Source organism: Bicyclus anynana, chromosome 8 (genome assembly GCF_947172395.1).
Source record: "Bicyclus anynana chromosome 8, ilBicAnyn1.1, whole genome shotgun sequence".
Taxonomy (NCBI): domain Eukaryota; kingdom Metazoa; phylum Arthropoda; class Insecta; order Lepidoptera; family Nymphalidae; genus Bicyclus; species Bicyclus anynana.
Genome location: NC_069090.1, coordinates 1,315,751 through 1,342,632, shown reverse-complemented (window position 1 = coordinate 1,342,632; position 26,882 = coordinate 1,315,751). Strand labels below are relative to the sequence as shown.

General features: G+C 39.0%; 2 protein-coding genes across 2 annotated transcripts; one reads left to right on the top strand and one right to left on the bottom strand.

Moving 5' to 3' along the window:
* Positions 1 to 47: 47 nt before the first annotated feature.
* On the bottom strand, positions 48 to 25,319 carry LOC112050376 (lysosomal alpha-mannosidase). The gene is made up of 28 exons (XM_052883204.1): positions 25,210 to 25,319; positions 24,337 to 24,439; positions 23,631 to 23,712; positions 22,863 to 23,048; positions 22,184 to 22,308; positions 21,507 to 21,587; positions 20,929 to 21,065; positions 19,788 to 19,921; positions 18,201 to 18,321; positions 17,867 to 17,974; positions 16,416 to 16,518; positions 15,855 to 15,945; positions 15,252 to 15,342; positions 13,919 to 14,036; positions 12,870 to 13,027; positions 10,980 to 11,054; positions 10,331 to 10,498; positions 9,594 to 9,745; positions 8,851 to 8,972; positions 8,150 to 8,301; positions 5,359 to 5,485; positions 4,774 to 4,901; positions 3,984 to 4,098; positions 3,396 to 3,567; positions 2,674 to 2,783; positions 1,983 to 2,483; positions 1,200 to 1,668; positions 48 to 645 (listed from the first exon to the last, which is right to left on the bottom strand). The coding sequence occupies exons 2-28, from the start codon at positions 24,380 to 24,382 to the stop codon at positions 516 to 518; spliced, it is 4,002 nt and encodes a 1,333-aa protein (XP_052739164.1). The 5' UTR covers positions 24,383 to 24,439; positions 25,210 to 25,319; the 3' UTR covers positions 48 to 515.
* LOC112050377 (uncharacterized) lies at positions 25,233 to 25,847 on the top strand. The gene has a single exon (XM_024088630.2). The coding sequence runs from the start codon at positions 25,233 to 25,235 to the stop codon at positions 25,845 to 25,847; it is 615 nt and encodes a 204-aa protein (XP_023944398.1).
* Positions 25,848 to 26,882: the final 1,035 nt, after the last annotated feature.

Genomic DNA, 26,882 nt, shown 5'->3' with positions numbered 1-26,882 from the left:
TAGCTTATAGTAGTAAAGATCTATAGGTACAAAAAACGAAACTCAAATTGTATTTTATAATATTTTTAATAATAATGGATATAAAACTTAAACGTATCCCTAAACCTAAGAACCTAAACCTAAAGTAAGAAGGTATAATTAAATAGGCAATATGAATTACTAGCGGACGCCCGTGACTTCGTCCGCGTGGAATTAAGTTTTTCATAAATCCCGCGATAACTATGGATTTTTCCGGGATGAAAAGTATATAAGCCTATGTGTTAATCCAGAGTAAAGTCTATTTCCATTCCAAATTTTAGCCAAATCGGTTCAGTAGCCGCAGCGAAAAGGAGGAACAAACATGCACGCACTTTAACCCTATTTTAACAATTGGTTGAAGTTGTTAAATATAAAATCCCAGCTGGGAATCAAACCCATGGCTATCAGAGGTGGAGGGGAATTCAGTTTTGGTGTTGAGAGTCATGACCAAGTCTAACCACTTGGTATATCTAATAGGTAGGTATAATTTGGACTACCTACAAATTATAAGGTTTTTTATCATAGAACCATATGACGAAAGTTCTTATCTGCGTTGGCCTGAGCGTGATCACATGCTCAGGATCAGGCTCTGAGCTTTGCTCAGTTCGCTCGTCGTTCATGATAGACCTGAAAAATACAATACGATACTAAGGACTTTGATTTCAATGTGACGTCCTTCGAAAGCAGTGGCTAGTCACCCTGGTTTATGCGTCCAGGGATGTGGATTTCCGATTTACGATTTACTCTGCTTGTGTGATAAGCATTGGGGTGTCTTTGATAGCGAAGTACGTAGGTAACTATAGTACGCGGCCTGTAAGTTGAACTATTAGGAAACACATTTTAGGGTGTTAGCGACGTACCTACCATATAGTCAAGTAATAAGTAACCATAAAAACATTATCTAATGTAAAATAAAAAATCCGTTTAATGCGATGCGTCCGATACGTACGATGCGGATCAGTGGACGCCTGCCATTAATGTACGGCCAACTGCAGGGGACGTTTAACACACTTTAGTTCTAATACAATATAGAAGGCACAATAATAATTTTCCTTATCCTTCGCTGACAACTTTCAATTTAGTTTAACTTTATTGCCGGGATCTATATCTATCTATTCGTAGTTTCTAATTCAAGTTATAAGTATTTAGCTAGTAACATTGAATATGATAAGTAACCATACCGTTTACGTCGCTGACTAGGACTACGTTCTTCGTTCTCCATTTCTTCTTCTAGCAAATCTTCTTCTTGCGCATCGTCTTCGTAATCTTTACGTATTTTATCACGCCCCTTAACTGATTCTCGTTTTAGTAATGTAGCCAGTAAATATCTGCTCTTTCCTGGTTCACTTTCCCTATCAATATTTCTAACTTCTGCACCTTCTGCATCAAATGCGCTATCCACCATAAAGAACGGCATTCCTATAGTTCCCTTTCTTCTTTTATGTTTACTCCTTTTACGAGTAGAAGTAGTTTCACAGCTATCTTCTTGAACCCTTCTGTTATTTTCTAGTACGTAACGCTCTACAGTCTCTTCTGTACTTCTTAGATGTGGTTTGAATGCAGTTTGTTTGGGACTACTTTGAAAACTTTTATAGTACATGTCGTACATTGATTTTGTTATTCCATCATCTTTGTCGTCTAGGAAAAGATCTACAAAATATTAACAATTCATTATCGACCGTCGGAAAAGCTAAATGAAACTTTAAAGCTAAAGGGAGAAGTTTAATCTTATAAATTACTTTTACTATTTTCTATATACCCTTTATTAAACGGCGTAAATAAGCTTATAGTAAGAAGTTAGTATAGTACAAGTACTTTATGATGTACATTTTACAAAAATCTATAACCAATACACAGATCCCGTATATTATGTGCCAGAGCTAACTTATCGAATTATAGTTTCTTTAATTTATCTTGAATATTTTATTGAACATTAATATAATTTAATGATTTTATAAATATACCAGTGCCATCGTAGTCTTTGAAAGCTTTCGTCATGTTACTTTTCTTTTTCGACAAACGCCTTTTTGTGGTCGATGGAAAATATTCGTCTGATGAAATGAACTCCTCACTTTTGGCTGAATCCGTATTGAATAATTTCGACGGTTTTATTTTAGCAGTCAAAAAACTTAGTTTCGGCGTTTTTCTTGTCGTTATTTGCTGTTGGAAGAACTTAGTAGTACTTTCGATTATTTTTGGCTTTAACGTGCTATTTTGGAAATTAACTGTGTGGTTCTCATTTGAAATTTCATTATTTGTTTGTTCTGCTTTTATATTACTGGTTGTTACTTTTTTAGTTTCATTCGTTCCATTTTGGTCTATTACATTTTCTGTAATATTTGCAGACCTTTTATTCCTATTTTCAAATATTTGTGTGTTTTTAATCTTGTGTTGTGATTTGTTATTAAAATCAGTATGCCTGTATACTTTATTTTTGGTATAGTCATCTTCTTCTGAATAATGTGCTGTAAAAATAAATAATTGTAATTTCAGATTCTTCAAAATTCTGTAAAATTTAACTTGAAACACTTCAATGATAATTTGTTCCTGAAGCCAAAATTTATATAAATGATCCTACACCATCTAGATAATCTGATACTAGGATAGGAAGTTGATTACGCAATTAAGTGGGTAGGTACTTATTATAAATTTTACCAGATTCTCTAATATCCATTGACTTAGTGACTTGGGAATGCGACATTTCTTCGAGATAGTCTGGGTTGTCTTCGGGAAAAATGCCATCATCGCCTCCAGAATAAACATATCTAAAATACATAAATACATGTTTTAAAAATACATTTAATACTCAATACTAATTTCAAAAGAGAGATTCGTTTGTTTCTTTGCACTAAATAGGCTCTGAAATAACTGAACCGATTTTTAAAAAAATCTTTCACTGTTGGGAAGGTACAATATCCCCAAGTGCTATAGGCTATATTTTATTCCCGTACTCATATTAGAACACGCATAAAACTACACGGTTTTACTCGTGTGTCTATTTTTTTTCTCTTATGTAGTCTGCAACTTGGCGATCTGTGTTACATAACAATGAGCCATTCTGTACATTGGGTATTTTATTGTGTTTGAGAAGAACGGGTCCCTAGCTAAGAGAGTCCCAGTCCGCTTTGGCGTCAAATCTAAGAGTCAGTGTGGGGACACTGTGCCTCTTCAGTCTCTTGTGAGTGACAGTGCCTATCAGTTCCAATACCAGCTCGTTGACATGATTGAATATTCTTGTTTGACATGCATTGCTACATTTAACAATCTCCTCTTTTACGGTGTTAATGATTTTTTTTAATCCTCATATAGGTGTGTATTTACGTGCCTGTTAGTGATAAATAAAACCAAGTTGTGTCAAACGTCACGAATTCCTATACCTTGTACTCCAGTCCATCTGTCGAGCATCATCTAGCCATTGGTTGGCGGCGAGGGTAGTTTCCCTGATCTTCTTAATTTTGAAGTGAATGAACAGTTTCCGCAAGTCCACAGTGACGTGGGACGATTTGCTCAATTCATCTTGCGATTCAGAATCGAGTTTAACTTGCGGTCCTGTAGGTAAACAGCATAGGAGGTTCCATAAAAATACCTTATATATTTTGGTAAATTAGTGAGATGCCGGTGTTTAAGGCTTAAAAAATAGGTAATACATAATATACAGGGTGTTGCGGAGTGTGTCCCATAACTTCAAGGTCGACAAGTCGACTTAGGAGCCGAACTGCATAACAATTATTTTTAACTAAAAAAAACTTCTTATGTTTTCATTGAAAGTAACTCCGAAAGTTGAGTTGAGTTGAGTTGAGTGATCGATTGATTGATTAATTGATTCATTTTAGAACTCATGTTCCTTAGAAATTTTCAAGTAATTTTCTTTAAAGAATATAACTCTAGAGTTATGGGTAATACTCCCGAGCATTCTGTTTAGAAGAAGTGAAATGCGTGGAAGATTTGACGTAGATAATTGTTACCATGCGTTGTCTCCAACGTGTTCTCTATCCTCAGCAGCACTGAGCCAGCCTTCCACGGCTCCAGCGTCAGGATGTGGATGTGACGCGGCAGTCCGTGCAGACGGAGGGCGGAATACTGAAATATAATTTAACATTTGTAACTTTATCTATACTCTATACTAATATATAAAGCTGAAGAGTTTGTTTGTTTGGTTGAACGCGCTAATATCAAGAACTACGGGGTCCGACACTTTCAGTGTTAGATAGCCCATTTATCGAGGAAGGCTATGGACTAATTATTAACCCCGTATTCTTACGGAAACCGGAACCACGCGGGTGAAACCACGCGGCGTCAGCTAGTTCGTTTATACAATAATGCAGTATGTTTTGTAGTTCGAATCCATTACAATCTATTTACTTGCCGTGGTATGGTTCAAGCTGAGAAGCTAAAACGTAACCTGCCTCTATCCTTATCGTGTCTATGTTTACCTATAGCCTCATCAGAAAGCTGGATTAGAAGCGCCGCGACATATAAGGTCAGCCTCTACCTACAACAAATTGCCAATTCCGTGCGTACGATTTGCCTGATTACAGAATAAAATTTAGCTTGTCCATGATTCTAGTTTGGGAAGAATAGTGTAGTGTGGTTTTATAGGTATGTGTATACTGAATTTCCATCGACAATATCGGATTTAAGTGCTCCGCCCAACAGTCCAAAACATACTTTTGACAATTGGTCTGTTTCGACCAAGAGGATGCATAAGCATTTTATTGTCTGGCCTAATCCTAAGGAATGTACTCTCAAACTTACCCTCTTGTTCCGAACATTCTGCCACTTTCTCCGACTGATCTTCTCCCCGGAGGTCATGAAGAGCCACGGCTCAAACGTCCACTTGCGCGACATTTGTGTCGCCCTCTCCGAAAACGTTAGTTCTTCAACTGGATGAGAAACTAGTGTTAATGTTTAAGTATAAATCAAAGGATTCTTTAGGTGTGATTGTGATCATGCACAGCTAAGTTATGGAATGCTCTTCTAACTTCCGTTTTCCCTACCAAATCATAGACACTTTCTAGGTTAGCGTGTAATTCATCATAGGCTGCATCATCGCTTTCCCTCAGGCATAATTGCAGCCAAGCGTTGACCTTTATAATGTGAAAAAAACCACACGACTGAAGTAAAATTTCTTAAACTCTTCCTCTCAACGTCCGTTCGCCTCGGATTACAACTTTCGTGACGCATACTCCCAAGTCATGAGTCCCAGCTTACTCCCAAGTCAAGAGTGCTTAAAGACGTTTTACTTCAAACAGTATGCGTACTAGCAGTGAATTTTCGTGAAACCCATTTTGGGCATAAAAATACTTAATAAAGGTTCCTAAATTGTTTAAAGAGGCTTACCATCATGTTTGACATTCCCGAAGAAGATCCTGTGCTTGCCCTTGACAACCAAACCCAGTCCAAACGCCTCTTCGTTTAACGATTCTTCTAAGCCAAAGCCATCGTCTGTCAGCAATCTTCGGTGAACCTAAAATAATATTAGAGCGATTTAAAAGCATAATTTCTTCAAAAATTCCAAGTCTTTCATTTGAAAATAGTCACCCAGACAGGCTATTTGGTACGCTGTTCAAGACAATAGACAAAGAGTTTTGTAAAATTTTTAACTTTAAACGTATTAATGTTACTCAAAAATTAAAGTTTAGCGAATGGGCTACTGTAGGCATTTACAAAAGTAGAGACAGATTGTACGAGTTGTACGAGGAGAAACAGTATAATCAAACGCGAACATATTTAGAACATGTAAAAACTATTCAAAAATTTTCAAACGTGTTTGTATTCTTGCAAAATCATTACACATCAAAGATAGAATAATAAAATCTGAAAACAAGGTACAAACAACCTGGAACATAATTAATAAAGAATCAGGCAAAATTAGACCACGTGATATGAGTTTTGAATTAATTGTCAATGATAAAAAGATAAACACCGATAACGAGGTTGTTAATGCCTTTGAAGACTTTTTCCAGAATGTTCCTATCTTGTTAACAGATTCACTGGACTCTTCTGCTACGGAAGCCCAGAGGATATTAAGAGGCCATGTTAAAGAGTGCAACGTTCTTTTTGAATTTCATCATATAACTGTATCAGACATTAAAAAAACTTTTAAACTGTTAAAATTAAAAAGAACTGGAGACATGTGGGGCATGTCAGTGAAAGTAATATCTAACATCATTGATGTCATTGCTCCCCACTTAGCTATTATTTTTAATGAATGCGTGGATTTGGGTATCTTTCCGAACCTAATGAAACATGGCAAACTGTTACCACTTTTTAAATCAGGTGACAAAACTGATGTTAATAATTATAGACCAATTACAATACTGCCAACACTTAGTAAGGTTTTTGAAAAAATCATTTTAAATCAACTTTTAAGTCATTTTAATTTAAATAATTTATTTCACCCTGAACAGTATGGTTTTACTAAAGGTCGCAGTACAACTGATGCAGGTGCTAAACTTTTAAAACATATATATGATGCATGGGAAAATGCTAAGAATGCTATTGGTGTATTTTGTGATTTGTCCAAAGCATTCGATTGTGTTGACCATAACATTCTTTTACTTAAGTTAAGCCACTATGGCATAAAAAGTGTTGCACTCGATCTCATCGCCTCTTATCTTAGTGATAGAACACAAAAGGTATGCATAAATGATTCAAAGTCTCGCGGTTTTTCTAACACAATGGGCGTCCCACAGGGTTCAATTCTGGGTCCTTTTCTATTCCTAGTGTACATAAACGATTTACCACACCATGTTAGCGGCATCTGTGAGATAGTACTGTTTGCTGACGACACATCCCTAATTTTTAAGAGTGACAGAAGTAAAGATAATTCCGACGATGTAAACCGTGCCATATCGCATGTGTCGCATTGGTTCACTGTTAACAACTTACTTTTAAATGCAAAGAAAACTAAATGTATTGAGTTTTCATTACCAAATGTTATAAAATTAGATAAGTCTATAATGATCAATGGTGAAACACTAGAAATAGAGAATTCCACAGTTTTCCTGGGAGTGACCTTGGATTCTAAACTTCAGTGGGGTGCTCATATAGAAAAACTGTCAGGTAAACTCAGCTCAGCTGCTTTTGCAGTGAGAAAAATAAGACAGTTTACTGATGTTGATACAGCTAGACTTGTTTATTTTGCGTACTTTCACAGCGTAATGTCTTACGGTATTTTGTTGTGGGGCAAGGCTGCTGATATACATTCTATATTTGTACTTCAAAAAAGAGCAATTCGAGCAATATATCAACTAAAATCACGCGAGTCCCTTCGTCAAAAGTTTAAAGAAATAGGCATTTTAACAGTAGCCTGTCAGTATATATATAACAGTATAGTTTATGTGAGACAAAATATTAATTTGTACAAACGAAAAGGAGATCTAAACCCACGTCGTCCACGAAGAGTTAAAAAATCTTTTGTGGGTTTGGGTGTACTCTTCTATAACAAGATCCCCAAGACTGTGATGGACTTGCCAATGCACAACTTTAAGCAATGTGTTAAAAAACATTTACTTAGTCAAGGTTACTACACTATTGATGAGTTCCTTAACGACAAAGGTGCATGGAGGCCATTGGATCAGCTTCCACCTTCACACAGGAAATAAAACTATAAGAAATTGTAATTTAATTGTTATCAAATGTAAATTGTAATACTGTATGACTTTTTCAAAAGAGCAACTGTTGAGTTTCTTGCCGGTATCTTCTCAGCAGAACCTGCCTTCCGAACCGGTGGTAGAATCTTTACAAATAGTCAACTGACGTGTCAAAAGTGCTTGTAAACTGAGCCTACTTGAAATAAATGAATTTTGAATTTTTGAATTTTTTTGAATTTTGAATATGAGCTGGATTTTATCTACATTGTCCGAGTGCATGTCCAGGAATATGAAATGTGAAATATTTGATATTTCTCGAAGGAAGAATTTGTTATTTAGTCAATCAAAATGTATTTTAAATATAGAGGATTTATTGTACTCGAGGGTCCTAAAGATGAAACTCGTGGATTATAGGAATTTATTACAACACCTACTAAATTTTCGTTAACTTTCGATTTCGGAAAAATTGTCATATTAAAGGACATGGGTAGTTTTTTTAAAGACACTGGTGAATGATTTTGATGATGATGACTCACCATCAGCTCGATCTCGCCCTCGTCGTAGGACGTGCCCCCCTGCGCACGGTCGGTGAGCACGCACACGTGCACGCTCGCGTTGCGTGCGCGCAGGCAGGCACGTGACGTCACCGGGTAGTAGCACGCCGACACTGGCTTCTTCTGTTGCTGACCTTTGGCACACACAGTCCTACTTACTCTGGTTAGACTATTGGTCGGCTCAGTAAAAATACGGTGTGACCTAAATATTTATTTTATGGTGAATACAGAACAGGGTAGGACTGGACGCGGTGTCATGTAAACAATAACCGACCGTTTAATGTATGTGCACTGTTGTTTTCATCGTCCATTTTATTTAGTATACTCGTAGAAAAGTTCTTCACTAGTCACTACTTTGTTCTACGCACCGTAAGAAATTGTGCACAAGCAGCGAAACCTTGAACGGGACGTGGCGCGCGCGGTAGAGGATGCCAAACCTCATCGTGAACGATATTATTCCCGTCCCGCGCACGCTTCGTAGCAGTCTCTTCCGTGCACCCTTAACAAGAGTTTCGTGTGTTTTTTGTATCCAACGACGTTCCGAAATTGTCTTCCCATTCCGTATTAGTTAAATGACGTTAAGTAGGTATACGAAGGCCATAAAAGCGTCATACTCATACGTGCGATGGATTTTAAAGCAACTAGAGGTAAAATAATCGTGACAAGGAGGGAGTGCTTGTTACCGTTAGATTCGTTCCAGCAAGTTCTCTTCATCATCTGCCGCGAGTTGGAGTCCGTGTAGAACACGCCGTGGTTGCTCACATTCGTCTTGAATATCGACACCACCTCCTTGCCCAGGTCCGTCCTGAACAAACAGCATGTACTCGAGTAACTTATCATCATCCTCATAGTCAGCCAATGTTTACTACTGGACATAAGTCTCTTAGAGGAAGGCCTCTCCTAAATTTCCCGGTTTTAAGCCGCCAACATTGATTGATGCAGTTAGTCCATTTAATGGAGGGTCGACCAATACAACTTTTCTCAATGCGTATAAGTAGCGTATAAGTCGCCGTTCCAGCATCTTGGAACCCAACGTCAATATCGACTCTCAGAACTACCTTGAGTTGAACCAGCAAGGTCTCAGCTCTATGTCGTCATCATACAATAAAATCATGCTTATCCAAGTTCATTCATTCAGCTTCTACTTATTTAAAACAATAACAGCAGAAAAAGGTCAATATTAAAAAGAGTTTTGTCATGTAGATTTAGGATATTGGGAGAACAGTTTCCTTCTATTCTCCATGTTTCCTACTTATTCTTCTCTCTTCTTGCATATTCTCGATATTTAGGGTCTGCTTCCCCAGTCAATCGGCGTCAATTGGTTCTTTCCTTCATAGCTTTGCGTCATGTTTGGTATGTTTAAATTGGCTTTAGTTTTATGATGAATGCTTGCGGGTTTCCTTCACGATTGCAACAACGTCCTCACCCAATAGGCACGGGTCCAATGATCCACTCCAGCTCCACGAACTCCTCGCCACGATAGAGGCGGATGACCTGCGTCACCCAGTCGCTGAACCGCTGGCGGATCTCCTTCACGAGTGGCCCACGGATACTGTGGTAGGAAGCTTTGTCGCTCACCTGAGAACATAAGTTTCTAGAGAATACAGGATACGGATACATTTTAAGGCAGAGCATTGTCCTTGACCTTTAAGTTCAGACAAAATTCAGACAAAAAAAACATAACGGTTAAATTAAGAACCTCCTCCTTTTTTAAGTCGGTTAAAAATATAACAATAGTCAATATCGCCGACAATTATTTTTTTCTTTGGTGCATGTTTTCCGGATCGTCTTACGAGGTAACAAGTACCCTAAACGAACTGGTGCGAAAGGATTGCTAAGAATTATGTTGAAGAAGCAATGGCGATAATATGCATAGACTATCGCAAGAAGAAGAAGAACTTAGTCTCCCTAACCATAGTGCCTAACCCTACGAGAAAGAGGCGTGAATACTCGGCTTTGTGGCATAGTTCTTTTGCCAATTTAAAGTGCCGGATTAAGGTAACTTGATTCAGCATTTGATTGCCGCATTGATCACCCTCTGTAGTTCCCCCTATACTTAAATCTTAACCTTGTTTCGTGTGTTCGTTTTTGGTCTCGGTCGTCTCTGGTGCATAGACGGGATGCCCTTGCTCATAGTTTAATCCAGGAATGTGTAAAACTCACGGGCGTAGGTCTGCTCCGCTCAGGTCTGAAGCTGTAGGCGCCGGAGTGCGCGCCCTGCTGCCCCTGGCTGTAGTAGTAGTAGTTCTGAGATATCATGATCTTGGCGCCGTCCACGTGTTGCACTGACTCCAGTAGACCAGTTGTTCTGTCCACTGACACTTTTATATACTAGGAAAACATTAATAAAGGAAAATTAATACTCTCTTCATCATTATCATATCAACCGATGGACGTATACTGCAGAACCAGGTCGACAGCTTTCTGCCATTGAGACATAGAGACGAATTAGGTTTCACTATCTACTTAAAGAGCCGCGATAGCCTAGTGTATTTAACCTCTGTCTTCGATTCGGAGACACACTGTTCAACTGATAAGTTGGAGGTGTTTCCAATGTTATGTGCAATTTTAAGAAATTAAATATAACGTGTCTCAATCGGTGAAGGAAAAACAACCTGAAGGAAACCTGAATATCTGAGAATCGTATGTGAAGTCTGCCAATCAGCATTGGGCAAGCATCATTAACAACCCACATTTAGCTCACAACCAGAGGGGTCAGGTTAAGTTAGTCCTCCTGCTAATAGCTAATACATCTCCTGTGAATCAGCTGTTAACAAGTAGGTAAGGCTGTGCGGCGTGACAAAGTCCTCACCTCGTTCGAGATGTGGGGCAACTCTTGTTCCGCTTCTGGATTCTGTTTAAACTTTTTCACAAATTGACCTTCCGCCTGCACAAAAGGAAAAATAACAGTTGACACACAATGCGGTTCACAAAAAACGATGCGTGGAGAAAAAAGAACTTTTTATACATCAAACCTTGAAGAGTTCTATGTGACACGCCGAATTATTGAGCTGCAAAAGTTTTACAAAAATTTGTTCCCCTAATTATTTGGTCGGTATAACATCAATAGCTCTAACGGTTTAGGAGGTCACACCTGTCAGAAGGTCATACCTACTTCTAACACGAAGTTTGTCGCTTAGAAGTATCAGATAAATATTTTCATACAAATTTTATAAATCGGTAAGATTTGATGATTTGTTTGTTTGTTACTCTTAATAATTCTTTCACCAAAAGGTAAATTACGAGCGTAAGCTATATTTTATCTCCCTACCCTCATGAGGAGTCAACTCTCAGTCAGCAACGGGGAGTCTGAGAGCTCCTACATATTTTGCGTCCTTACAAAACTATGGCTACCCTCCAACATTTTTGTAAAGATATTTGGATATGTTTTCTTAATCTTGTTATTTTAATTGAACTAACTAACGGTAACTTTTAATTAAATACAATAATCTTTTTAACGCAAAAATGGAACCGACTTCAAAGACATATTTCAGCAATTTTGATTTGAATACAAAATTACTAAACCGATGAGACCAATCTGGAAGTATAATCTTTCAAACAAAAAAAAAAAATCGAAATTGGTTATTAAATAACGAAGTTAAAAACAAACATTAAAAAAAAACACACGAAAACCTCATCTTTTTGTAAGCCGTTTAAAAATTTCTTATAACCTTTCAACAATAATTAATAATCTTCATTTTGATGTTGAAAAGAATTCTCTTCAAAAGAATTTTAATAGGTTTTTTTTTATTATTTACAAGTTAGCCCTTGAATACAATCTCACCTGATGGTAAGTGATGATGTAATTTAAGGTGGAAGCGGACTAAATTGTTAGGATTTGGATGAAAATCCACACTCTATTCGGTTTCTACACGACATCGTACCGGAACGCTAAATTGCTTGGCTTGCTTTGTCGGTAAGGTAACTAGCCAAAGCTGAAGCCTCCCACCAGCTAAAATTTTGGCATTGCTAAGCGGGGTATTGGAGTGGGATCCGGGTTTAGATTTGTTTTTCTCCTCGCCTCACACAACTTTTAGCAGATACGCTCAAGTAATTCAGGAATAGGGATGATGACAGTTTTTTAAATGGAATATAAATTAAGAGTATACTAATAGTAAAGCAATTTTATAAAAGAAACAGGGTATCTGCGATCATTACTTTCGGAGCTACGGGGATTTAAAGAGTCAGATTTGCGGCGCAGCCGCGGATCCCTGAAACACGCCCCATACAAAATGGCTCGAACTAATGACGTCATAGGCAATTTAATGATCGTTAGATTTGTATGCGCATTCAAACAAAATTACCAATATCTTTGTTATTTGTGCGTTTATGCTTATAGTTCATGTATTAAAAAATGTCACATTTAATGTAAGGAAGCTAAAACTGTATGAATTTTTATCTAATTACGATATAATATTTTTAATAGATTTTGAAATTTTATAATCTCATTTATTTTGCAAATAACCAGACAATCTTTGCTTTTTATGTATAAATTAACATTGACCCTATTGACCCGAATGTATCATAAAAATCAATATATTCAAACCTAGTCATCATCCCCATTATATGATAGATAGTTTATATAAGCACATTAGGTTAAGCCTGTAATGTTTATATATATGTATATGTATTTATGTATATGTATGTGTATAAAATAAATAAATAAAACCAGTTTTCGCTGTATGTTCAAAGTATCAGTCACCGTCTGGTCTCGGACAGGTGCTATGTAGTAGGAGGTGAAGCCCAGCGGCGGGATGCTCTCGGCCTCGAAGCACAGCTCCTGAATGGCGCTGGAGCTGCGGCCCGGCAGGTTGATCACCGGCGTCGGCAGCGGCACCAGCTGGTGCACCACTTCTTCATCTGCAACCATCACTTTTATTTGATAACCATCACTTTGATTTGGTTTCACAAAATGGAGAAAGGGTTTGAAGATTGATGCATGAGGATTTACAAGTCTATTTAACATCTATCTATAATCTAAATTTTAGATTACTTATAATATGTAAGCTACATACCGTCGGTCTAGATGTGATAGCTCGTACGTGGAAACTGACGAACTTTATAGGAGAGACAAGAAACATCTTGTAGGTCGTTTTATGCGACTAAAAACGTTTTTAATGTAGGTACGTACCTACGTACAAGATATTTACGGGCTACCACCGGAATTGTATTTGCGAAAAATTTATAGGTATCACATCTAGACCTGTATGAACTACATGAAAGAGTACTGTCTGAAAATCCTAAATCTTTATGATATTTTTAGATGGCTTGAATTAATACACCGGGTTAGCCGCTTCTAATTGCTGACTAGTTGATCAGCAGTTAGAACATAATATGATGTTATTTTTCGCTTTTTAGTTTAGTCGGTGTAAAACCAAGAACTCAGTGCTTAAATTTTTCGGGTTCGAAACTGAAAGTCAGAGTTTAATACAGCTGGTAAAGATATATTTATTTGGTCCACTACAGTTCATGCGCTGTAGCATGGTGCGGGTGACAGTTCGTTTACTCTTGAAAGTTTGCCGCGATTCATGATAGTATTACCTACGTATTGTAAACGCCATAGAGGCAACTGTCACCCGCACCATGCGACTAACTAGTGATTAGCAGATTTTACAAACACAAGGCTCTGTACAATCTTAAAAGCAGACACTGCATGCTTATTTCCTTAAGATTTTAATATTAAATTCAATAAATTAGTAGTTCAAAAATCAATTTTCATAAAATCAAACCAGATCTTGTTGATGGACTGACCGTTAAAGTCTCTAATGGTGTATTGCAGTGCGACGGCCGGGAGCCGCACGTGATGGTAGGTCATCACGCTGAGCGGGTTGTACACCACCAGCAGCATCGAATCTTGTGCCTCCGCGAACTAGACATTATAACTATAAGTACATAATTACAGGAGACGTGAAAGCCCAGTGACCTCTGCCTACGGTTCCGGAGGGTGTGGGTTCGAATACGATCCGGAGCATACACCACCTTTTAAAAAAATAAATATCACGTGTCTCAAACGGTGAAGGAAAAACATCGTGAGGAAACCTGCATACCAGAGAATGCGGGTGTGAAGTCTGCCAATTGGGCCAGCATGGTACCTACTATTGGCCTAACCCCTCTCATTCTGAGAGGAGACTCGAGCTCAGCAGTGAGCCGAATATGGGTTGATAATCAAAATGATGACATAATTATCATATTTTCTTAGAGGTGTGGCGTTTTTTAGTATTAGGATGAAAATTTCCCCTTTGGTTTCTACACGACATCGTACCAGCGTTCCGTCTTTGCCGGTAGGGTGGTAACTAGCCACGGTCAAAGCCTTCCACCACCCAGATTTGGACCAATGAAGAAAACTTCAATCCCAGCCGGGGATCGAAACCAGGACCTTCGTCTTGTAAATCCACCGCGCATACCACTGCACCACGGAGGCCGACAAAATCGTGTTAGACCCGTGGCTATTATGATCAGTAGGTACAATAAAGAGTTCGTCGTCGTCGTCGTGTTCAACCCATATTCGGCTCACTGCTGAGCTCGAGTCTCCTCTCAGAATGAGAGGGATAAGGCCAATAGTACACCACTCTGGCCCAATGCGGATTGGCAGACTTCACACACGCAGAGAATTAAGATAATTCTCTAGTATGCAGGTTTCCTCACGATGTTTTCCTTCACCGATTGAGACACGTGATATTCAATTTCTTAAAATGCACACAACTGAAAAGTTGGAGGTGCATGCCCCGGGCCGGATTCGAACCCACACCCTCCGGAATCGGAGGCAGAAGTTATATCCACTGGGCTATCACGGCTCTTAAGAGCTAAAGAGATAAAGAGTTCAAATACTCATAATTGACTTTCGTAATGGTTTCAATGTTTTATGATTTCGCGGCACCTTTTACCGTGTGTTCCTAACACCCGAAAGTGACTGCATTTTTAATCAACTTATAGGCCGCTACAAAAATAGCTTGGTCCCTTCCGTGCTCGCAAATTTTCCCACCCCCGCATACGTCCCTCGTCGCCCGCATACCATGGGAGTGTCATCAACGAATTACCAAACTATATATAATAACACATACGTTACATAATAAAAAATACTTACCCGACACTGGCTCATGTTAAGCTGGTGACAAACGACAAATTGCTGACTGTTTTTTGAACGTCTGCTTCCACCCCAAGTCGGAGTTAAATTTCTACAAAACACGTAAAAGTGTTACATACATACATTAAAATATAGCACAGCACATAGATAACGCTAAAGTTAACACTCTAGCACAGGGTTTCTCAAACTTTCGGCTCCACGAACCCCTGTTGAACAGAGGTTCGTGGAGCCGCCCTTACTAACTATTAAACCCCCCCCCCCCCCCCCGCACCCCCTACAAATAGCAAGTATAGGGATGCAAGGCGATATATCGATATCGATATATATCGACTTGAGTTGATATCGATATTTCGATATATCGGTTTAGTAGACCAATAGGTATTTGGATTTTTCTAAATTTTTAATAGTTTATTTATACATCAAAAACACCGTGAGGAAACCCATACCTGAGATTTTTCTCAATTCTCTGCGTGTGTGTAGTCTGCTAATCCGCATAGGGCCAGTGTGCAGGTAGACTATTAGTCTAACCCTTCTCATTCTGAGAGGAGATTCGTGCTCAACAGAATACGAATTGTTAGGAGATCACTTATTGTCAATACTTACAGCAAAAACTGTGACACTTTCTTTGAACAAGCATTAATAGCCTCCGATATTGTTTTCACAAAGTCATTCACTACATACTGTTGACTGGTGCCTAAATGAAAAAAAAAACATGTATAGATATTAAACACCACGTTTAATACGTACCACCTACGTACCACCAAAATGTTTGCCTATTCAAATAAGACGAAAAAATATGAATTTGCGAATTTAGCACCAAAATGTTTGCCTTTTTATATGAGTCGAAACCAGGTAAGTATATCAATTTACGAGTTTAGCTTTTGACTCCTCTACCTAAGCTAAACTCCTAAGTTTGCCTAAGTTAAACTCCCAAGTTTAGTTAAGTTTGCCTAAATTAAACTCCTAAGTTTAGCTAAGTTTGCCTAAGCTAGGCCTAACAAGGCCTAAGAGCTAAGCTGATTTCACTCGCCAACACGCACACAAGCGTACATATCGTAGCGTAGCGATGCGTCAAGGGCTCCTATTTCGGGGCACATAAAGCGGCTTACGAATCCTGCGACTACACACTATCTATGTGTTATAAATCTATGTATGGAGGATTACCTGTCAGCGCATCGTGATGGAAGGCCAAGCTGACGGCGTGACGGAATAAGTGCAGTTCATACGAGTCGCCCGCACGGGACAGTACTGACAGCTGTTTTACTATCTGAAAAAGTTTTCATACAAAGAGACAAGGCCTAGCCAAGAAACTGGCTAACGATTAGAAAGCTAAAAAATGTATCATCATCATCATTATTATCAGCCGATGGACGTCCACTGCTGGACATAGGCATCTTCCATGGACTTCTAAACAAAACGGTCTCTAGCATCCAACGGCTTCCTGCAACCCACTTGATGTCTTCGGTCCACCTAGTGGGATTTTGAGCCTTCTAATAAGGCCCATAGTTAGCGATCAAGTCTCGGATCCGTAGGTCATCACTGGCAACACGCACTGATCGAAGACTTGGCACTGGCACTGAGGAATTTCGGACGAAAAGATGTATAAGAATGGCATATATCCGATTGATCACATGACATAATGATAACGAATGTCATCCCATACATTAATTAGTTTTTGAAGCGTTAGCGTTTGTTTAATGAGAATTGGTGGGTGTCCTGTCAATGAACGGTTGACACTTTCATATATATTTTATATGGTTACGATATTATCAAAACTGGTCGTCCCGTCCGAGATAAAACGCGTTACGTATACGACCTTTAAATAAAACGCCTGCAACTTGATTATTATAATAGCAATTTCAATACATTGTTTAATTCACTTTTAAACAGGCACTTCTTACAATTCTTAAATGCTTAAAGCCACAACCAAAAAGTCCAACTTTCAATTCTGAACCCTCCCTCACACGTTGCTGTGCATTGAAATTCCCCATCACAATATTGCAGTAGTTTATTAAGTTATTATTATGAAATTACGTCGCGAAGCTCAAGTCAGTTTAAAGGTCCGATGGACGTTAGGGTCCCAAGGTGCTGGAATGACGACCTCACACAGGAAAGTGCTGGTCGACCCCCCACTAGGTGGACCGAGGACATCAAACGTGTTGCAGGGAGCCGCTGGACGCTGGCGGCTCGAGGAGGTCCATGCAAGAGGCCTATGTCCAGCAGTGGACGTCCATCGGTTGATAATGATTTGATTGGTCTAGTCCAGTAATTACCCTATGTAGCTTTAGATAATGAGGTCCGAGGTTAAGCTGTGAATACTGAGCTTTTTGAGCGTTGGCAATTTGGCACCCCCATTGACCCCGGGTTTTTTTTTTGACATCTGACAGTGCATTATCACCCTAAGCTCGCCAATCCGCATCATAGCAGCATGGTGCGTCTCAGCACCATATCCCCTTTCCTACAAGGAGGGAGGCTTGGCTCTGTAGTAGACTGTTGAAATTCTAAAAAAAAACCGGTTTGATTCCCATCGGTTTTCCAATTTTCGGTATAAAGGTTTAGCTAAAATTTGAAAATTGTTGTAGTAAATAAAAAAAAAACATTATCCAATTGTTTACCTGCAAAAAAACGTGTGCTCTTTTGACAAAATATTTGAGGCTTGGCCTCGACGTGTAGAACCCTGTCCAGTAAGTGTTGGCATCGCTCCCGTATGGTAGGTGGTCACCCTGAAATACAATATAACCCTCAATTGCTCTACTTAAGGCAAGTGAGCATTAAACGGATTTGTAACTAGGACTACAAAAAAAGAAGGATGTGCTCCAATGGACAATTTTTTTATATGTATGAATTTGTTTTTGTATGTATGTTACACGATTACTCGTAGACGCCTGATCCGATTTTTTTTAAATAATATAATATAAAATAAGGCTAATAAATATGACACGTGCAAACCTTCTCTGTGTAAACAGCTTTATCCCTCCTCCCGTACAAGTAGATAGCTTTCAAATAACAAGATGGCGTCGAGTAGAATATGTTGATGTCGGATATGTTGGCGGGGTGCGTGTTCACGTGGCTGGAACATGTTGTACTTAATAAGTTAAATGTAAATAAACAGCGAACAGTCGATACGAAATCTCAATAACTACGTATATACTTTACGTACAAAGTTCAAAGTTCCTCACGATGGTTTTCCTTCACCTGATATTAAATTTCTTAAAATGCACATAACATAACTGAAAACTTGGCGGTTCATGTCCCGGACCGGATACGAACCTACGCCCTCCGAATCAAAGGTATAGGTTATATCCACTAGGCTATCACGGTCTTTATTCAGCGTTGAGAATTATTGAGAAAATTCTCAGGTATGCAGGTTTCATCACGATGATTTTCCTTCACCGTTTGAGACACGTGATGATTAATTTCTTAAAATGCACACAACTGAAAGTTGGAGGTGCATGCCCCTGACCGGATTTGAACCTACGCCCTCCGAATCGAAGACAGAGGTCATATCCACTGGGCTATCACGTCTCTCAATTTATAAGCTAACAAAAAGTCGGTAAACAGGATCTGTAATCTGCTCGTATAATTAATTATTGAAAAAGAGCTAGAATGATCAATAATTTATTATTACTGAGGTGTAAATACCAGGAAGGAAGTCTCAAATTCCTAAGAAGTACAAATGCACAGCCACCCGGAAACTGTCACGCTTAGTGGACAGGCTACACTAATTTAGACTATTCGATAAAATTGCTGAAGACGAAATACAAAAACTTTGTGACTCATTTTTAGAATAAATCTATTTTCGATCCTATAAATACAATTTGAAATAAATAATAATGCAACTGTGAACATTTCCCATGTTTAGAATTATTTTTTACTTAGATAAGGTTTACATTTACGCAAATAATCTAACAAATAACAATAACAAATTCCAAGTAAGATATGGAAGGCCTCAAACCAGCTAAGATTTCAATATCTGCAGACTAAGAAACAGGTGTTACTTTAGAGAACTTAGATAAGAAGTACGAGTTTATTTATTTATTTTGCTATTGTCCGCGAACACTAAAACGAATCCTTCAAAATCCAAGCAGCAATGGCGCCTAGACTATTGACTCGTACAATGTTGTACTCGTCGGTGTATAACAAAATTATCCAACAATTTGTGAGGGAAATTTATAGAAAACCAGCAGAACCTCACGGTGTCGGCCGCGAAATTCCGATTCCCGTGAGAATACGGATATAAAATATAGACTACATTACTCCCTGATAATAATACAACTTTCTATTAGTGCAAGAATTTTTCAAACCGGCCCAGTAGTTCGAGTTTATTCGTTACATTCAAAAATACTAATTTTTCCCCTTCATAATATTAGTATACTCGTATAGAAGTTCGTGGAAAAAATATACCTGTCAAATGAAGGCATAGTGCTCATATTTTCTGATAAAGTAACAGCCTTCTAAGCGTTATTTACGTTGGTTCATTTCAAAGGTTTATTTTGTCCATGAGCTTGTAGTCTAGTAGAAAGGTATAGGTTTTACTTGATTAGCTTGTCAATGTTCATGAACCAGTGTGCAGCGCTCTGGTACGTGAAGTCCCCGCCCATCGTCACCAGGATGTTGTCGTGGTCGTAGTACTTCGCCTGTCGCTCTATCTGGGTTACGAAGTCGTTGACCTGGATAAAGAAGAGGAATAAGTTATTTATGTACCAAGATCCAACAATATGCAGGTAACTCATTTCATGACAGCCGAAAGTCTGATAGAGACCCTTAAAGTTTTCTTAAATAAATCTTTATTTAAATGATTTTCGAAGGGTTGCCGCCAAGCTAAGTGACTGATAACTTGGAGCATGATTTCTCATATCATGCTGAAGAAAGTATTAATAAAAATATTACGTTAGTTGAGGATCTGGACCCTTGAAATCTGAGTAGTGAAGTCACAGAATAAATATCAAATCAAAATTATTTTTTTTCCATTAGTCTTAGTTACTGCACGCACTGTCAAAACGTCGGGGTATTATTAGATAATGGTAATAATAGGTCAATAACTTAACAAAAAACAAGTCAGGTTTTTTTAATCTTGACTTGCGCTTGACTACAATCATGAAGTCCAAAATGAAGCGCGGTTGCCTAGAAGATGCCTATTCACTCTAGCCTTAAAGATTTTTCCATAATAGTACAATGTAAAGGTATATGTTGATGTGTCACGATGGAGCAACCGTATCGTGAATCCATAGAATGTTAAAGATATTGGTTTCTCTTTTTTATACATTAAAATTAAATCGTGATTTAATGCGATTCGTCGATGACGAAATTAACGATTCGTGCGCAACCATTTGATACCATAATCAGTCAAGCCCTTTTTGAGTTATTACGAGAACCGCGAAAGCTATACTGAATACATAAATATGAATAGCTAGATCGTATAGTTATAGACTCTAGAGGACTTTTGACGCACCGGAAAGCGCAGTGTTGGGTCGACCAACACTAGGTGGACCGAAGATATAAAGCGGGTTGCAGGGAGCCGCTGGATGCTGGCGGTTCGAGACCGTTGTGCTTGGAGGTCCATGCAAGAGGCCTATGTCCAGCAGCGGACGTCTATCAGCTGATAAGGTAAGGTACTTATAGACTGTATTATTTCTAGTGGTATGGATTGTGAACATAATAATTGTTGTTAACTGACCCTTTTGTCCGCGTTGTAGACCTTAGAGTCCGGGTCGTCGACGATCGGCTCGTCGCTGCACAGGAAGTCGAAGCAGAATCCGTCGGGCGCGTTGTACAAGTTGAACAGCGTGTGACTCATTATGTCGGACATCTTACCTAATAGTAAACACTTTATTAAGAAGAAAAGTAATTGAGTAGCTAAATAACTGTAGACTTTATAAAGGTCAATCAGAGTTGCTCAGCAGTCGATGATATGATGATGATCATATGCTCGCAGAATCTCTGCGTGTTTGAAACATAAATGAGGAGATTCGCAGAAGAATCAGCTTTACCGATATAGCTCAACGACTGGCATAGTTGTAGTAATGGGCAGGGCATACAGTTCGAAGAGTCGATGGATGTCGAGTTACTATTGTGCTGGGTAAGTGACCTCGCAGCCTAGACTAGCGCAGTGTTGGTCGAATCCCTACTAGGTGGATATTAATGCAAAGCATTATATGGTGCATTGCATATAGACATGTCGATGAACTTACAAGTTTTTATTTATTATTTTTTATTAAAAAAAACAATCTAGTTAAATTAAAAAAAAAACATTACCAAGAACGTCGCTTCCCCTCCACATGAACTCCATTCTGTCTTCTTCTATCATTGCTTCTCTCTCTTTGTGGTCTACTCTTCCTATAATACATTAAATATTGAGATGATGTAAATATTTTGATCAATCCAAAAGACGATCATAAAGGAACTAATTCAGAATTAATGTATAATCAAGTTATGTATATTAAAAATAGAATTGGCCCCAAAATTTTACCCCAGGAGACGCCTAAAATGGGATTTGTCTTTCGTAGTTTATTTTAAAATAAGATTATGAGCAAAGATTTAAATTTTTAAATATTGGATAGAAGCAGGCGTTACTTTGCGGAAGTTCATCATGATTATATAATGATTTATTTATTTTGCTATCATCCACGAAGAGTCGACGAACCCATGCGACAACGTCACCCAGGTCCGACAAAACTTTGCAATTGCACGTTGTAGAGTCAACATCTCCTGAGGATGCTCCGGTTTCGGGGTAAAACGTACGTAGAGAGTATTTTGTCGGACCTGGGTGACGTTGTCGCATGGGTTCGTCGACTTTTCACGGATGATAGCAAAATAAATAAATCATTGTATAATTTAAATTTTTGCCAATTGTACGGAATGCAGTTTTTGTTATTATCCCTTGATTATAGAGATTATTGAACTTAATAATCCATTAAATATCAGTGACGTACCAATAAACAATCCATCAAAGCCCATCTGAGCGAGCAGCGAGGTGTGCTCCCTGCTGTGGCCGTAAGTGTCGATCTGCCACGCAGCTTTAGGCTTGCCACACGGGCCGAGGGTGTCGTTCAGTTTTCTGTACAACACAATCAGAGAATTAGGTATTTAGGGAAGGCAAACTTTGGTTAGATTCTCCAGAGGATCATTTTAATGAAGGGTTCCTTTGTCGTGCTATATTTCCTAGGTTCAATACGACTTCTTATGTTTTCTACGAGTATCAAGGATCACTATGGGAACCCAACGATCCGCCATTAGGTGGCTTTGAAATCATGAATAGTCATGAATACCCTGGATGCCCTTTTGCGTTCAAGGTTGCAAGACTAATTTTACAGGATTTAATTTTAAGATGTTGAAGCAGAAAGAACCTGAACGGCCTGCTAGTAGTCTACGCACAACAGCCATGATCTTGCACGAAAAGAGGACGAACAAGTAATAAGAAATTCGTTTTCATTCTTGTTCTTTTTCTTTAGCAATATTTTATTTCAAGCAAAATGTAATTTCTGATTTCAGTTTATGACCAAAGTTATATTGTAAGACATACGTCAGAGATTTCTACACATGACCGCCAATCTTCAGCTGGAAGAACGCACCTAATGATGATGATGAATACGTCAGTACTAGAGATCTCACCGGTGTCCCCAAGTGTACAGGTCCAAGAGTTGGAGGTAGTCAGACGTGGCCTCATCTGCCTGCACCCAGCCGCCGCCAGCGAACTGGATGCGGCCTTCCGCCACCAGCGCTCGGAAGGTACTGCGAGTGGGTCCGCGCTGCTCCTTCCACCAGCGCCAGAAGTAAGCTGTTTCTGAGAAGGTGAATCTGAAAATTTGCTTTAGTGTGAGATAATATTTTCGAAATTGATTAGTTACTGGTAGTTCTTTAATTGGCTGTATCTTAACAATGATTTAAGCTCGTGATAGTCCAGTGGATAAATGACCTCTGATGATTAAAAATCAAGTGTCTCAAACGGTGAAGGAGAATCATCGTGAGGAAACCTGCCAATCCGCATTGGGCCAGTGTGGTGGACTATTGGCCTAACCCCTTTCATTATGAGAGGAGACTCGAGCTCAGTATTGAGCCGAATATGGGTTGATAACGATGAATCTATGAATGATGAATTAAGCTGTACATTTCTCAACAAAACATAGGTAAGTTTTTCGATTTGGATTTGTTTCGTTAATTGATTATGAACTTGCTTTAAATGTTATTTATTATTGATTGAACTTAACCAATTTCTAAGATTGCTTCGAGTATTTCTTTATGAACATAAACCAATTTTTGTTTCACTATTGGTTTTTGTTGTAATGTGATTTATATTGATTTTTGATACACGTTCATGATACACGTTTACAAGCACCGACGAATGTTTTTCAATAGGATATAGGGTTGATGTATACTTACGTTCGTCTTTTATCGTGCAGCAGTTCGGAGAGCACGGAGTGGTATATGAGCTGTACATTGGCTGTGCTGACGGACGTTTTAGCTGCAACCAAAAACTGGCTTTACGTAAATATCCAATGATTTCTTAATCTGGGTCATCATCATCATCATTATCAGCCGATCGCCAGCATCCAGCGGCTCCCTGCAACCCGTTTGATGTCCTCGGTCCATCTAGATAGGGTTTGACCAACACTGTGTTTTCCAGTGCAGAGTCGCCATTTCAGCACCTTGGGATCCACGTCCATCGGCACTTCGAACTATGTGCCATGCCCTTGGCCACTTCAACTTCTTGACTCGTTGAGCTATGTCAGTGACTTTGGTTTGTCTGCGGATATCCTCATTTCTGATTCTATCACGCAGAGAAACTCCAAGCTGAGTGACTCTGAGACTACTTATGAAGCCCGTAGTTAGTAACCTAGTCTCATCTGGGTTCCCTCAAATTGGTGGTTGGTTGTAACCTATTACTTATTTACAAGAAATAATTGATATTCTACAGAGAAGACGAAGACGAAGCCGATTGACGTCCACTGCTAGACATAGACCTATTGCATGGACTTCCAAAAACCACCGTCTCGAACCGACAACATCCAGCGGCAACCTCCAACAGTTCACCTATTCCAGCACCTTGGGACCTCAACGTCCATCGGCTCTTCGAGCAAGGACTTACTGCCGTAATAATATTCGTCGAAGGTCTTCACCCAGCCGGCGTCCATGTGCGAGTGTGGGATGATGTGAACGTTGAGCGCGCCTTCTCTCGTCACTGGACATTGCTGGAGATCAGAAATACACTACATTTATGTCCGGAAGACGGTCTCATTGAATGTAGTACAAATACCGATGCCTCATCAGTGCATTGCGTTGCTTTTCATACATTTCGAATTGGAGCACGTCTGAAGTTTTGTTTTTCGCGAATACCGCGGGAACCATGGATTTTATTGAAAGCCTTCAAGTTGCTCTCTGTATCTGTTGAAATCCGTTCAGCCATTCCAAAGATTACCCCGGACAAACAGAAAGACAGACAGACTTTCTTTTCTTCAGAAATAAAAGAAGCTTGTTTATGTTTTAGTATCGTGTATTAATAGCTATATTCAATTAAAATAACAGACAAACACTTTAATTTAATTTTATGTAAATTGACTGATCTGACTGACTGATAACATGCCACTTTCAAGCGTTGCATCGTTTCTCGCGATATTTCAACGCTCCTTTGAACGATGTTTCACTTGTTTTGTTCCATTGTTGAGGCTGACTGGGTACATGCGTCGTGCGTCGTCGCAACGCAGGTGTGGCCTGCGTCGACGACGAAACAGATCGACGCATACAATGCGTCGATCTGTTTCGAGGACGTAAAGCAAAGCACTAATGAGGCATCTCCGCAAGTTGATAGCATTAAGACATTTGTGTTAGTCAGGGAACGTCAACACAACAGAAACGCGTTGTTATATAGGGTAAATGTGGTCCCTATTATATAGAACAAGATTACACAAATACTAAATTAAATATAATTTGTCGCCGACTGCGGCAGAGCGTAGGTACTTACTGGTGACCCCTAAAAGGACAGAAATGAGTGATAGCAGCGCAGATTCGACGAACACAAAGCGACCCGACGGCCACGTTACAAAGCGGGCGAAGAAAAAAGTGGGCGTTTCATCGGATGACGTCGGCAAACGTATCAAAGTGCCGATGTTTTCATCGGAGGATCCAGAGTTATGGTTCGCCTTACTAGAAGGGCAACTGGACAGCGCCGGTATCACCGATGATCAAACAAGGTTTGCACACGTAACAAATAATTTAGATATCACTTTCGCTAAAATTGTGAAAGATATTATTATAAATCCGCCCTCTCTTAACCGATACGAAAAAGTCAAGACCGAATTAATAAAAAGACTATCCGCCTCACACGAAGTAAGAGTCAGGCAACTCCTAATGCACGAAGAGTTAGGAGACAGAAAACCATCACAGTTTGCACGGCACCTCCAAGACCTGGCTGGTTCGAACATTCCGGAGGAGTTTTTGAAAACAATTTGGTGTAGCCGGCTTCCGAAACACGTGCAGACAGTTCTGGCTACGCAGCCATCACAGTCGTTGGACCAACTTTTGGACCTTGCGGACCGCGTGCACGAGATAACCGCAGCGAAAGACGTAGCAGCTACTATCACGTCGGGGTCACCAGTATAGGGTAAATGTGGTCCCTATTATATAGAACAAGATTACACAAATACTAAATTAAATATAATTTGTCGCCGACTGCGGCAGAGCGTAGGTACTCGTGCGGAGTGTCAGCCGGGCGGCGGGCGATCGGCCGCGCGTACCGCTCGCGGCTTGCGCGTGTGTGTGTCGCCTCGTACATGACTACGCACACTAATGCCGCGCGCTAATATTTTAAATATTACATAATATAATATGATATGGGCGAGAGTAGCCCACAGTTAAATTATTTAGAGTGAAAACTTTTTCTAAATAATGCAACTCAATTCACACAAGTTGGTAAGTGGCACTATATGCCTCTGACCTATGAGTTACATATTTGTTCCTTTTGCTGTGGAGACCCTGGGGTCATGGAGTCACAGTATGTCTGATCCTTTGGTTTTCTAAATCCAACGCATGTGGCTCTGCTGGGGTTTGAGTGGGTATACTGACAGCTTCATAAAAATAGAACTTGTATGTAATAATGTATCTCCATTATTACATACAAGTTCTATAGCCTCAATAGCTCAACAGTAAGAGAGGTTGGATTCATCACCGAGGGGTGGTGGTTCGATCCCCGCCCCGTTGGTCTATTGTCGTATCCACTCCTAGCAGTCTTTCGCGACTAGTTGGAGGGAAATCGAAATATTGGTCATATTATAAAATATATGTAAAATATTCTTTAAAAAAAATGTAACCTATCTTTAATAATTGATTTTATACTTACTTTGTATCCACATTCGACTTTGGGTTTCGAGATTAGTTCACTGTTATTTATTACAATTAAAATAATTAATAAATTATAGACTTGGTTTACGAGCATTTTGTTTGTTTACATTATTTTATTATTGACCTAATTCTAATAACTCCTTGAAATTTTTAATTAACAACTCAATAAAGTACTAAATTAATATTGTTTGATTTTTTTTACAAAATTGATATTTTATTTACTAGTAAATTAAGCGCCGTATTATTTTGGCTTTTTGGAATTTGAGAAAATTATTAAAGACTTTAATTAATTGATTA